General features: G+C 36.5%; 1 protein-coding gene across 9 annotated transcripts in view; it reads right to left on the bottom strand.

Annotated features, from left to right (window-relative positions):
* Positions 1 to 11,449, bottom strand: part of POT1 (protection of telomeres 1) — a 63,334-nt gene extending 51,885 nt beyond the window's left edge. For 3 of the 9 annotated variants that reach the window (XR_015286218.1, XR_015286217.1, XM_086886961.1), the window contains exons 1-5: positions 11,049 to 11,449; positions 6,769 to 6,902; positions 2,536 to 2,608; positions 1,155 to 1,246; positions 1,019 to 1,046 (exon numbers count right to left, since the gene is read on the bottom strand). Coding sequence is in view for 3 of the 9 variants with exons in the window: in XM_086886961.1 (XP_086743087.1) it covers positions 1,019 to 1,046; positions 1,155 to 1,198 (72 nt within the window). In the remaining 6 variants the exon portion in view is untranslated. The remainder of the gene's footprint in view (positions 1 to 1,018; positions 1,047 to 1,154; positions 1,247 to 2,535; positions 2,609 to 6,768; positions 6,903 to 11,048) is intronic. The other 6 variants (XR_015286215.1, XR_015286213.1, XM_023918569.2 and 3 more) reach the window with 2 other exon arrangements.
* Between the last annotated feature and the right edge of the window lie 733 nt (positions 11,450 to 12,182).

The raw sequence follows: 12,182 nt of genomic DNA, 5'->3' as shown, positions 1-12,182 counted from the left end.
TCTCTGGGGAAGAACAAATTGACATTTTAAAGCACCTCAGCTTAGGGTTGTTGCTTGTGGGTTGTAGTTTTCTACCCAGGTCTTTAGTAATGATCTTTTTCTCTTCTAATTGCTGCTCAGTGCCTTGTTCAACATTTGTATTTCAGGACAAAACTGATTTGTTCACCAAATTTAAAAAGATTCTGCAGCTTGCACATTTAGCAAATTAGTTCAGGAACTTTCCACCCCAGCTTCCTCATCAAAATTCAAAATTCCTTGGAATAAAAAAACCTGTATAAACACTGTAATTTACCCAGAGAGATTGTAGATGCCCCATCATTGGAAGTGTTCCAAGTGAGACTGGATAGGGCTTTGGAGCAATCTAAAGAGGTGAAGTATGTCCCTGCCCATATGTCCCTCCCTGTGGTGGGAAGGTTGTGACTGGCTGACCTTTAAAGGTGCCTTCCAGCCCAAACCATTCTATGATTTAGTGTGAATTTGTATCACAAATCGAAAAGCACTAACATGAGCTCATAATGCATCATATACTAATTTTAATTTCATATTTGGCTAATACTGACATGTCAATAAATTGATCTGCAATCTTATAAAAAGACTGAGATAATTGTTTTTATCTTGTTTTCCTTCTTTAGCGGTAACACTGTCTCAGAAACTCATAGGCTCACTTGTCTAAGTCTTTTACCTGGAGCAAATCTAACCAAACTTCTATTTCTGACAAAGCAAGACACTGGCACCAAGTCAGTAAAACAACTCTGTATGGACAGTTTTGAATTTATTTTTTTTTTAATCTTTTAGTATAACTGTCTTTTAAGTTAATTTAATTGTAAAACGTATTTTATCAAATGGCAAAACATTCAAAATACAAATATAAATGAGTGACTTCTCTATTATCCATATTCATGATCCTTTGCTTGCTAGGTAAACAGCACTGATAAAAAGAATTGTTTTATTTCAATATTAGTGTAAGAAATAATTTACATAAGCAAATACTTTTTTTTTCTTTCTAGTTTGTACTTACAGATTTGAAGGGACTGAACAGACTGTTTCTAATTTTAGGGATAAAAGAAGACAAGAAAAGAAGTCAACATATATCTGTGAAAAACAATTCCTATGACAAGAATATATATGTATATAAGTCTTGGTGTTTTTTTTACCCCATGGTGTATAATTTTTGCACAATCCTCTGCCATTTTTCCATATATTAAAACACTGATGCTGTTGATCTGGGAACACAAGTTATCCGAATCTACAGGAAAAAAGGCAAAATTGATTCAAATCACTATACCTTCTCCAAAACTAAACAGCAGTGGAAAGAGATTTACAAAACAAGCTGATCAACAGTCTAACACATTACAGTTAATGTACAAACAGGAAATGTACTAACTACAGGTATGCTGCCCAGAATATTCTTTGTAAGAGGATTAAAATGTGAATGTTGTACACCAGTGTACAATTAAACAAAAATTAAAAAGATTTCCACTTGGTTAATTCAATGTATAGTGTTAGAAAGGAAATATTATGCAGTCACATTAACACAGATCCTATTGTAGAATCTATTATAAATTGAAGATATTCTAGGACACAGAAATATTAATTAATAGCCTCCCAGGAGGACTGGAGCAGAAATCATATTGTTATTTTAAGTTTTCTACTTTTTACTGTTAGATGTACAAACTTATGTTTCCATGGAGAATGTGCATAAATTCTCCTCTCCTGAACAGTCACTGAAATCAGCAAGACCCAGGGAGGTTAAGCAGGAGGTTAAGCACCCCTCTGAGAACCCTGGAGCCAGCAGGGAGACTGGCTAGGGTCCCAAGAAATTCAACACCTCTGCTAACACCAGCCACAACTGCAGAAACAGGAAGGATCTGCACACCCCAGGACTGCTGTTCAGGCACAGGAGGCAGCAGACCCCTGACAAATTACCTCCTCCACCTTCCTGACTGGAGGGGATGACAAGCTTAAGGCTGGAAAGGAATGTATTATTTTTTTGCATCATTTATTACATGATGAACAATGCAAAGAGTTCAGATAGAGGACCTATCCTTCAAAGAGCTAATCTAGCTACTGGTATTCAAATACTTGAGTAGTCAGGTGAAATTTCCTTAAGTGCTTAAATTAAAACAGAATGAAACACAAATATTTTGCTGCTAATCAAAATACTGACCTATACTAAATGTGCCCTTGCACAGTATATGCTATATATATATATATTATGTGGTCACTATTATATGTGCAATTTCCTTGGTCCTTCTTATGATAAGCAGTTTGAAAATACACTGTTAAAGCTATACATATACCTAATACATTTCAAGGACAGTCTTTTAAAAAGTTATGCAACAAGAAGTCTACTGAAATATAAAGACTGCATTGTTTCCGTTAACTCACCTGGCGTAAGTTTATCTTAATTTTTTTTTGTAGAAAATTAACAGTTTTAGAGAGTATTTTAAATCTTACATTCTATTGAACACTATACAAAAGCAGGAACTACTAATGTAATACTATAAATTAAAAATATATATTTAAATGTAGTACCTTGAAGAACAATCTTGAAAAAGTCTGTTCCATCTCTGAGTTTTGTTAATGGATAGGAAAGAGTAACTATTCCCTACAAAGCAAAAAATAAAAGAAAATGTTGTGAACTAAGACTTTATGCCTCTAAGTTACTGAAATGCTGGTAACAGCATTAACATCTGTAAGATAAAGGCAGAATTTAAGGAACAAGCCTAAATTGCCATCTACATTCTTAATAAAAAAACAAAAAACAACTGCTATAGATAGCATTAAAAAGCAACATTCTGGAGATATAACAAAGTATTATATGTCAATACTATTTAGATGCTACAGCTAGATGATAAACATAAATAAGATAGTAAAATAAGACAGTAGCTATGGAACTGTACATGCAACTTTTATTACAAAAATAGCAAAAAACGTTAGTTTTAGCACAAAACCTGAAAGACATCTGAAGAGGTAGTGATCAAAATCTTAAAAGATACAGAAATTTCTTCAAAAATATTGGAAAAGGATTACAACACAAATATCAGAATAAAATCACATTCAAGATATAATAGAAGCATATGAAGAAATATAATGTTCTGTACAAAAAAAATACAGCTGTGAGAAGAGTACTACAAAGGTTTGAAATGGTCATGTCCTACTTATTAGGCAATAATACAAATGCTCTAAAAGATGCTATGATTTAATGATTAATTCAAAATATTCTTTATATTGTGAAGCTGAAGTTATAATGAAGCAAAAATCAGCAACTTCAGCGATGTTAACATTTCACACCTCTTTAGTAACACTTCTAGTTAGAAATATGGTTATCATCTGCATTACCAAAGATGTCAGTCAAGTGTATTCTTTCACAGCATGGCAGATAAAGCACTGTTACCTTCTCAATGATAAAACCAAAAAAAATTGGTTCAATAAAGAAAAATATAAATACTGAAAACAGACTCTGTAAAATGCTTAAAAAAAAGCTAAACAAATAACACAAAAATAGACTAAAAGGTTTCTTGCAAAAAAAGAGCAGGGCAATATATCTATAAATGCAACATTAAGAGGACAGACAGGTAAATTATAGTTTTACTTTAGTAATTTGCTTAAACCAAATCAGGATAAAATATGCAGCAGTGAATTGTTACCCCAGAGGCCTTTCACAGTAAAATTTGTCATACGATGTGCTAACTGAGGAGTAATCCAAATCAAATTCAACAAGATTTTACTATCTCTTATAAAGAAATAATACCAGTCCACAAAACCTCAACATTATTTACAGATGCTGATTTCCAAAATATTTTGATAATTAAATCTCCTTATAAAACTCATTAGTCTTCTCTGTGAAAAGTAAGAACTTACATGTAAAAACAGAAAGCTTTCTTTCTTGTTTTCAAAATTACAGCTTTGTTTAAATTTTCACTCTATATATATATATATATATACACACACACACATATATATATTTGTTCCTGCTGAGATTGTTGTGAATTGTAAAGGTAAATAAAATTGTGAACTGTGAATTGTCACAGGTAAATAAAAAACTACAGAATTTTTCTTATAATAAAATCTTTGCAATGAAACAGTCACCTCAGGAACACTCAATGTTTACATATATATTTTTTTCTTAGTAAGAAATTTCAATCTGCACCAGCACACTACTTAAAAGTGGAATTCATCGATGCAATAGTGACTGCTTTTTGACCATCTTTACTTTTTATTTTTCCTTTTACATCCCAGTACCTTCCAAAGTGTTTTCAAATTCTGGGATCACATTCTTTGCTATAATGGTCTGGCCCCTCCACTTTCCTCTGTATCCCAAACACCTAAGCTATAGTTCTCTTTCCCCAGCTACTACCCATTTCCTCACACTGCCCCACTGCCTTCCCCACATGCCTGAATATCTCGAGCTTCAAACTTCAAAAGAACCTACCTTAGCAAAATTTACTCAGATTGACTCTTCCCTAATAAATCTTGCACTGCTTATTGAGTTCAGAAGCAAACTTTCCAAAACACTCCACATGCCACTAGATGCACTCTCAAACCAACCACGTACAATTCTTCTACTGCATGTGTCTCCTTCCTGAGAAGGCCTCGCTCCCTCAATTTGGTTCTATAGCTGTTTTGGCATCTTATTTTCAGGTTTGGTTCAGATTTGCCACAGCAAAATCCAGAGGATGATGAACTAATAGGAGAAGGCATCATGTTTAGTTAATGAACATGATGACTTGAAGAGGTACAAATATTGCTTGTGCTGTTTTTCTACCAATTTGAAGTTTGCCGTTTTCAAAGAGGTGCCAGGAAGATAAAAACACACAGAAGAATGAAAGGACTGAGGCACACAAGTCAGACAGAAGGATTCCAAATGTTTTTTGTTGCTTTTGCCAGAACACATTTCATAAAAATCCTCCCCTGCCCTTCCCCCCTTGTCAAAGCAGGACCTGATCCCTGTTTTGGCAGGTCTAGAGTGACAGTGTGCCACCACAAAGATAACCTAACATCAGTGCATTCTAAGGTTCACTTCAAGCTCAGCCTGCAGAACTGGATTTTCCTTCACATTTAATGGTGCATTAGCACCAGCTTTATCAACTCTCAGTCGTGCTGTTTATGCCAAGCTGTTTTAGTCACCTACTAATCCATGTCAGCAGCAGCATGAAGTTCTCTTTACATAAGGCAGAAGCCTGAGAAAGACATTCTACATACTCTTCCCTTCAGAATCAGCTAGAGCACTGCATGTATGCTTCAGATCATAGTCTGGTAGTAATTGCTCTGCTTTCTGAATAGAAATATTTATTTTGGCAGAAAGATTTTCTAACTTATAATGCATTTTTATCTCCTTCACCCCTTTCTTCTGAACAAGTATCCCTGTTCTTCCATGTCAGAGCTGCTTGCAGACATACCTCTTCAAAACAGGAAAGTCTATATATCATACAGGTGAACAGGGACAGAAAACTACACCCTGAGGAACAAACCCTGTTTGCTAGCAGCAATGGTTATTGATGTTTCCATTTGTTCCTTTACAAGACCTGAGGGAGGCTCATTCTCAATCAAATCACCTCCTACACCACTCAACTGCTGCCTGCTGCCAGACAGGGTAGTTCTGCTCCTTCGCTACACCGAAGCACACCACTCTTGGCATCCATTTGACACCAGAAGGAACCAGTGCAGAGTGAGAGCAGCAGAAAATTATCCTTTCTCCAGCAATAAGGACAGTCTTCTGAAAGCTTCCTTCTCATGAATGGCCTCGATCACAGGGTCACATAAGCACTAGAGTTGGAACTGAGAATACACAGCTGTGGTAGCAAAAGTGCTTTTTCAGATACAGAAATACATTAGATCAGTTCAGCTCATATTTTTAAAACGCTTATGCCATTTTTTTAAGGATTCAAGACAACTTAGGTTTTCTACAGAACCAGATTGCTTTAACTTTTCCCCTTTTTTCTTTTTAATTAACAGATTGAAAGAAAGCCTGAATTAATGCTGATATCCTGACACATAAGCATCAGTGATGCCTAAAATGATTCTCAGTCACAGACAAAAAAAAAGTTAAACAGGATAAAAAAAGAACACACTCAAGAATTGACACTGCGTTTTACTGAGAACACTTGTTTTAGGCATGGAAAAGGTTGTTTCTGCATTTCACTAGTATCGCAGGATTGTACTTCCAATCCGAAATATATTTAAGATTACTGTCAAATGTAAGTGCACACTTCGTAATTATAAAAAACCTAATTGTGCCTTGATGCTGATAGTTGCTACAAACATTTTTTATAAAACTGGATATTGCATTATTTCATACAAAAGGAAAACTACTTTAGAAGTTTTTTAGTTACCCTGTAATCAGTTATTCTCAATTCACTTACTCTGATCTTTTAACAGGATTGAAGTGCTTATTACGTTTTTTTTTTATACCAAAATACCACTTAACCTCCCACAATCCCTCCATTTTAAGAAATGCATTCTGCATATTAATGTGTTTTAAATTGGTCCACAGCTTATAAACTCTGAAAAGAGAAACTCCTACAAAATTTTAGTCTGATAACGTAAGAGAAAGGGACAGGACTGTGAATCAATGAAGGTAAAAGCAACATGAAATTAGGTTCAAAATGGTCATAATTTTCCACTGCTAAAAGATATGCAACAGATGAACACAAAGACACACAAGTTGCAGAAGGTCACCAACTGAGCTGGAATACAAAAGTGCATTGCTAATGTTAAGAGGAGCTATTTCAAAGCTAGACAAAATTTTTTTACTGGTCAGTTTACCTGAATGTATTTGTTGGTGTGATCACGGCCTTCTTGCAAATGTTGCAAATTCTCCTTCTGCAAATGGCTTGGTAGTGGAATCTCAGACTGTCCTTTAATGATTTTCAGCAACTGAACAGGCATAGCTGCTTTATCTAAACAAAAATCATAAAAAGAGTCCTGAAGCTCCTTCTTTTGTTCTAATGAAGAGTTACTAGAAGTTGCACCGCAGTCAGAAGGGGACTATTTTCCTATTTCATAACAAGACAGTTTAATTATGTAAAACTATTTCAGGGGGATTGGGCTCATCTCTTAGTATCATAAGAAGCAAGAAGAAAGTAACATTTCCTCGAAAATAGACTGCCATCCAAATTACTTGATTTTTCAAACATTCCAAAACACCATAAATGACAATAAAATATTTATTTACATATAAATAAATAGAAATGCATATAAATGCAAAGAGTAATGTAAACAGTGTTAATATTTTATATAGAAATGCAGATAAAAACCATGCAAAGGCTTTGAATAACTCCTTCCCCAGCACAAGGTCAAAGACAGTCTCCATAAATAGCTTCTTCCCTAGAAGAAAATTCGACTGCAAGAAATTAAAACATCTGTCATTTTAACTTAAAATGAACAAAAGATGCTTATGTACAGATCACAAAATTTTCATCAATGAATCAAGTAATGAAACAAATAATAATAAAAAAATAAGATGGGTATCTACAGATTCCAAGCATGGAAGGCACTCGGAATAAGATAAGGAATGTATGACTGTGTCATCTATGGTCTGCCCTCATTGTGCTAAAAGTCAATGAAATAAATTAGTAGTGACAGTGTTATAATGCTGAGAATAGGGGAGAGCTTCAAAGAGTAATCTATTGCAGTGAAGTTACACATAATAGAAAAAAGTGATCTAGCAATGAGAAGCTATTGGCGTATTTTCTCATTACATTGTCATCTCATTTCTTCTGGGGGTATCTTTGTCTTTACAGTACAATTTTTATTTCAAGTGGGTATCTACAGAACAGCCACAACATTATCAATCTTCTGTTTCCAGTAAGTTTTAATAAACTAAGCAAAAAAATGCTTTCTGTTTTCTGAAAATCCAGATGGCAGCATTATTGCCACAGCTTTAATTTCAAACAGTTTAGCAATTCTTATATGATAGTAAAGAACAGGAAAGAAAATATTTTCTGTAGTTTTGAACGGACACAAAAACTTGGCATTCTACTCAGTAAAAGCTTAAACTACATTCAGTTATAGCTCAAAAGAACTTTTGCAGTGCTAAGCAGACTGAATTCCCAAAAAATATTCAGTGATAATGAAATGGAATTGGGAAACCACTGCAAAATGGAAAGACCAGTGAAGACTTTCTCTTATGACCATCATAAGTTACAAACATAAGTCAGCACATAGAGGTGCAGAGTGCAAAATTATGCACATTCTTTTAAAAAGTGCATTATTCTTCAGAAAATTCAAAAATCTACCTTATTGTTACTCCAGTATCCAAAGATACCAGACTTCACTATTAACTCATGACTGTTTCTCTGGCTGTTAGCAACCCTTCTTTCTCCTTCCCCATTTTCTGGGAAACACCCCCCCAGTGCTGTTATTCTTGTCTAGCAGATATAAGCAAGAAGTCACAGTCACTCATGACATATCAATATTTTGGTTTGAGGATGTCTCAGTTGCAATGGCACACACAGGATGACTATCTTGTTTTTTCCTAGCTTCCAATTTACATGAGGAGGAAGAAAGCAGAAATGAAGCATTATGAACTGACCACAATCCTCATTCTCTATCCCCTGCACAGCTCAGGGAGAGAAACTGGTAGAGAAATTGGAGTGGAGCTAAGCCCAGAAAATAGGAGAGGTGAGTGAAAGGTCTTTAGACTTGTTCTTATTTATCATTATCCCACCCTGATTTGATGACCAGCAAGTTAAATTCCTTTGAGTCTCTTTTGTCCATGTAAATGGTGAGTGATCTCCCCATCTCAACCTGCAAGCTTTTAGTTGTATTTTCTCTTCCCTGTCCTCCTGGGGGGAATGATAAGAGTGGCTTTGGCAGGCATCTGGCTTCCAGCCAGGGTCAACCTATGACAGCACAGAGCTGAGATGTACAGCACCAGACAGGTTCCAATTTCTGCCTGTTTCAGTAGAAGTAAAAGCCTGCTACAAAGGTGCAGATGCTGTTCCTGCTTTGATTAGTGAGGTATTAGAAGTTAGGATTTCTGTAAGACATTACTAAATGAGCCTAAAAACGATGCCTTTGTCTGTATGTTTTCAAACATGCACCAAACCACAAGAGCATTGTCATTAGCCTACTAGGATTTCAAGTCTCTAGTGAAAGAGCAACTAGAAGATTTACACAGCTTTTCAGTTCAAAGTATCTACTTCACACTTTATTCTAGCAGACTGAGAAGCTGATCTATTCCACCTAGAAAAAGTCAACTTCAAAGTTAATCAACAACTGTTGTTAAACAACAGTATAATGAGCCATATATATACAATACAACATAACAGAATAACAATTTTTTTATCTTGTTTCTCTCTGTTACATTACTTAGCAGTGAAAAATAGTTTTTTCTGTTTATTTTCCCCATGATGATGTCTTAAGAACACAGAGCATTATATTTTAATAACAGAATTATATTTTGTTATAATTTGAATTTATGTGAATAACATTCTAGTAGAAAACAAGTGGGGTGTTTTTACAGATCTTAAACTCCTATATATATATAAAACTAAGGTCATGTGTTCTAACTGCTAATCTCTGCAGCTTTCAGATTCTTCTTCTCAGCAATTAAAAACCAAAGATATGAGTATCCAGTTCTAAGAGTTACAAAAGTAAATTTTCCAAAACTAACTGATAGAGCACTGGCTCACAAAATCTACATGAAGATATTGTTAGGGCTGTTCTTGGTGTCCCCAACTCATCTGGAGAGCAGCTAAGTGAAAATGAGTGTCAAATACCTTTGTTGCTCTCAAAAGCCTGACTAACACTGACAGGAATCATTCCAACTTGAGCCTAAGGCCTAAGGAGCCCGTAAATGGTGTAAAGAGAGATGCATAAAGATAGATACTGAAAAAAAACCCAAACAAAAACAACAGAGACTGCAGAAAAGGCAGACAGCAGCATGGGACACTCCTTGAAGAAGAGTGACACAACACATACACACAGCAGGAAGAAGACTGAACTAGAAATACCTTTTGCCTTCCAGTAATTAAAGTGACAAAAATATGGAGAGTGAGCAACCAGAGAGCTTAACAATTTTAACAAAGAATTATATGAAAGAATGTAGACTGTTTAAAGTAGACTATATACTGTATATAGGATGTAACTCACAGTTTAACACCCCCAAAGAGAATGCAATATGCATCACTCAAGTGAAATGTAACACTGAGGACTGCTATGGTCTTAACTCTTATGGGCTGCTCTGCCCTATCCTTGATGTTCTAGAAAATTTAATCCTTTCCCTGCTACCAAGAAATACTTCAGTCATACACAAAAATTCCATGAAGAGAATAATGTCATTTTGGGAAACCAAAGAGAATAAAACACATGACTTTGTGGACTTCTGAAGGAAACTTCACCGAAGTCTCACGAAGAACGAAGGAATAGCCAAGAGCATCAGCATCTTACTAATGTGGTAAGTCACAGTGGTAGGTACTTGAAGTCCCTGTAAACATAAATACTAGTCCGTGCAATATTCAGGCTAACTGTGCAAAAGTTAAAATAATTATGAAATAAGTCATGTTTCATTAGAAAAACGCACATACTTGTAGACACAGCCATACATTCTTGCTATATTTTATGCAACGTTTGCCATAAAAATAATGATTTGCAGCTTGAGCAGAATAGGCAGTACAGACTACCACAAACCCAAGCTGCCATCACAAGACAAAGCTTTTGTCACATAGCAGTCTTAATGAAATCAAGACCATCAGTGAACAAAGCGTGCAGTCTGGCTAGACTTTTTTCAAAGGTCTAATTTTGTAATTTATTAGTTGAGAATTCTCATGAGGTGAAAATATCATGTCAGATTAACTGAAATAGAAGGAGAAATCAAGTCAGTACCGTGACACATCTTATTGCCCTGGCTGCAAGGCTTCACCTTGCTCTTGCTGCAGATCTTCGGGCATTTGTCTTTTTTTGGGAAGTATATCCTTACTATTAATTACACAAGTGATACTTAGTTTCATTAGAGTACAACTAGGTTTCTTAAGGAAACAAAATTTATTTCAGATTAAAATTTACTCATCTGACATTGTCAATAGACTACAATCAAACATTACCTGAGGAAAAGGGATTCTCACACAGTCATTAATATCTCAACTCTAGTACTTCATCTCTAGAAAGCAGCAACACACTGAAAAGTAGCGGCCTCAGGAGGACAGGGCTACTCTGCAGATCCCACACGTCACACGGTATTAATTAATCGCTTCAGAAAGTGAATCCACCAGTTACAAGAAGCCAAGACTCTTAAAACCGAGACCATCAGCACAGGCGTATTACCAACAAAACTCCCCTTTCGGTTTACTCAGTGCCCGGAAAGAACTTCCAAAGCCGTGGAGCCCGTGTGCAGGGCAGCTGCGGGACGGAGGGAGGTACAACCGGGCCCGCAGACCCACCGCTCCCCGCCTGCCGCCGCTCCCCGTTCGTGCCCGTCCCGCTCCGCCGCCGCCTGCGCAACTTCCGCCCGCACCGCGCACCGTCCGCACACTGCGCATGCCCGGGCGGCGCGCGCGCGCGCAACGGCGGTGTCGGGCACACCCGTCCTGCCGGGACCGGGACAGGGACAGGGCTGGGAGTGGGAACCGGGACGGCTTGGAACCCACTGATGCTCTTCTCTTTTCTCTTCTGGTTCTGTTTGTTTTTTTTTTTTTTTTTTTATGTCTGTGAAAGATCTGTTATCAGTTAAAACTAGTGAGCTGAAATAATGGAAAGCTTATACATTATAGGTACCTTAATTAAAATAATCTGGAAACATCAAGTTGCACTCCAGATGAATATATGGTTACTTGATCTTCTCGTCTTAACTTCTCTCCTTTTTGCTCTTTCTTTTTCTAGTTACTTTTATTTTTAATTTGCTATTAAATTATTTCTATAAAGTAATCTTAAACCTAGAAGAGTTGGAGGTTTTTATGCCCTGTCCTGTATGTAATCAAAAGAGAAAAAAAAATAAGCAGACTTTTGATAAAATACTCAGTTTTATGTGTCGACAAAACAACAATCGGGTCTGCCAGAAATCTAGCCTGAAGTCTGTTTTTCTTTAATACTGTTTTTGAATGGTAGTCATATTCCTCTTCAGAAGGATGGCGCGGGGCGGGGACGGGTGAGGGAGGGGCGGGGACGGGTGAGGGAGGGGCGGGGACGGGTGAGGGAGGGGCGGGGACGGGTGAGGGAGGGGCGGGGACGGGTGAGGGAGA

The sequence above is a fragment of the Cyanistes caeruleus genome, chromosome 4 (genome assembly GCF_971803275.1).
Source record: "Cyanistes caeruleus chromosome 4, bCyaCae1.hap1.1, whole genome shotgun sequence".
In the NCBI taxonomy this organism is placed as follows: domain Eukaryota; kingdom Metazoa; phylum Chordata; class Aves; order Passeriformes; family Paridae; genus Cyanistes; species Cyanistes caeruleus.
Note: the sequence above shows the minus strand (reverse complement) of the source record. Positions and strands in the feature narration are given on the sequence as shown.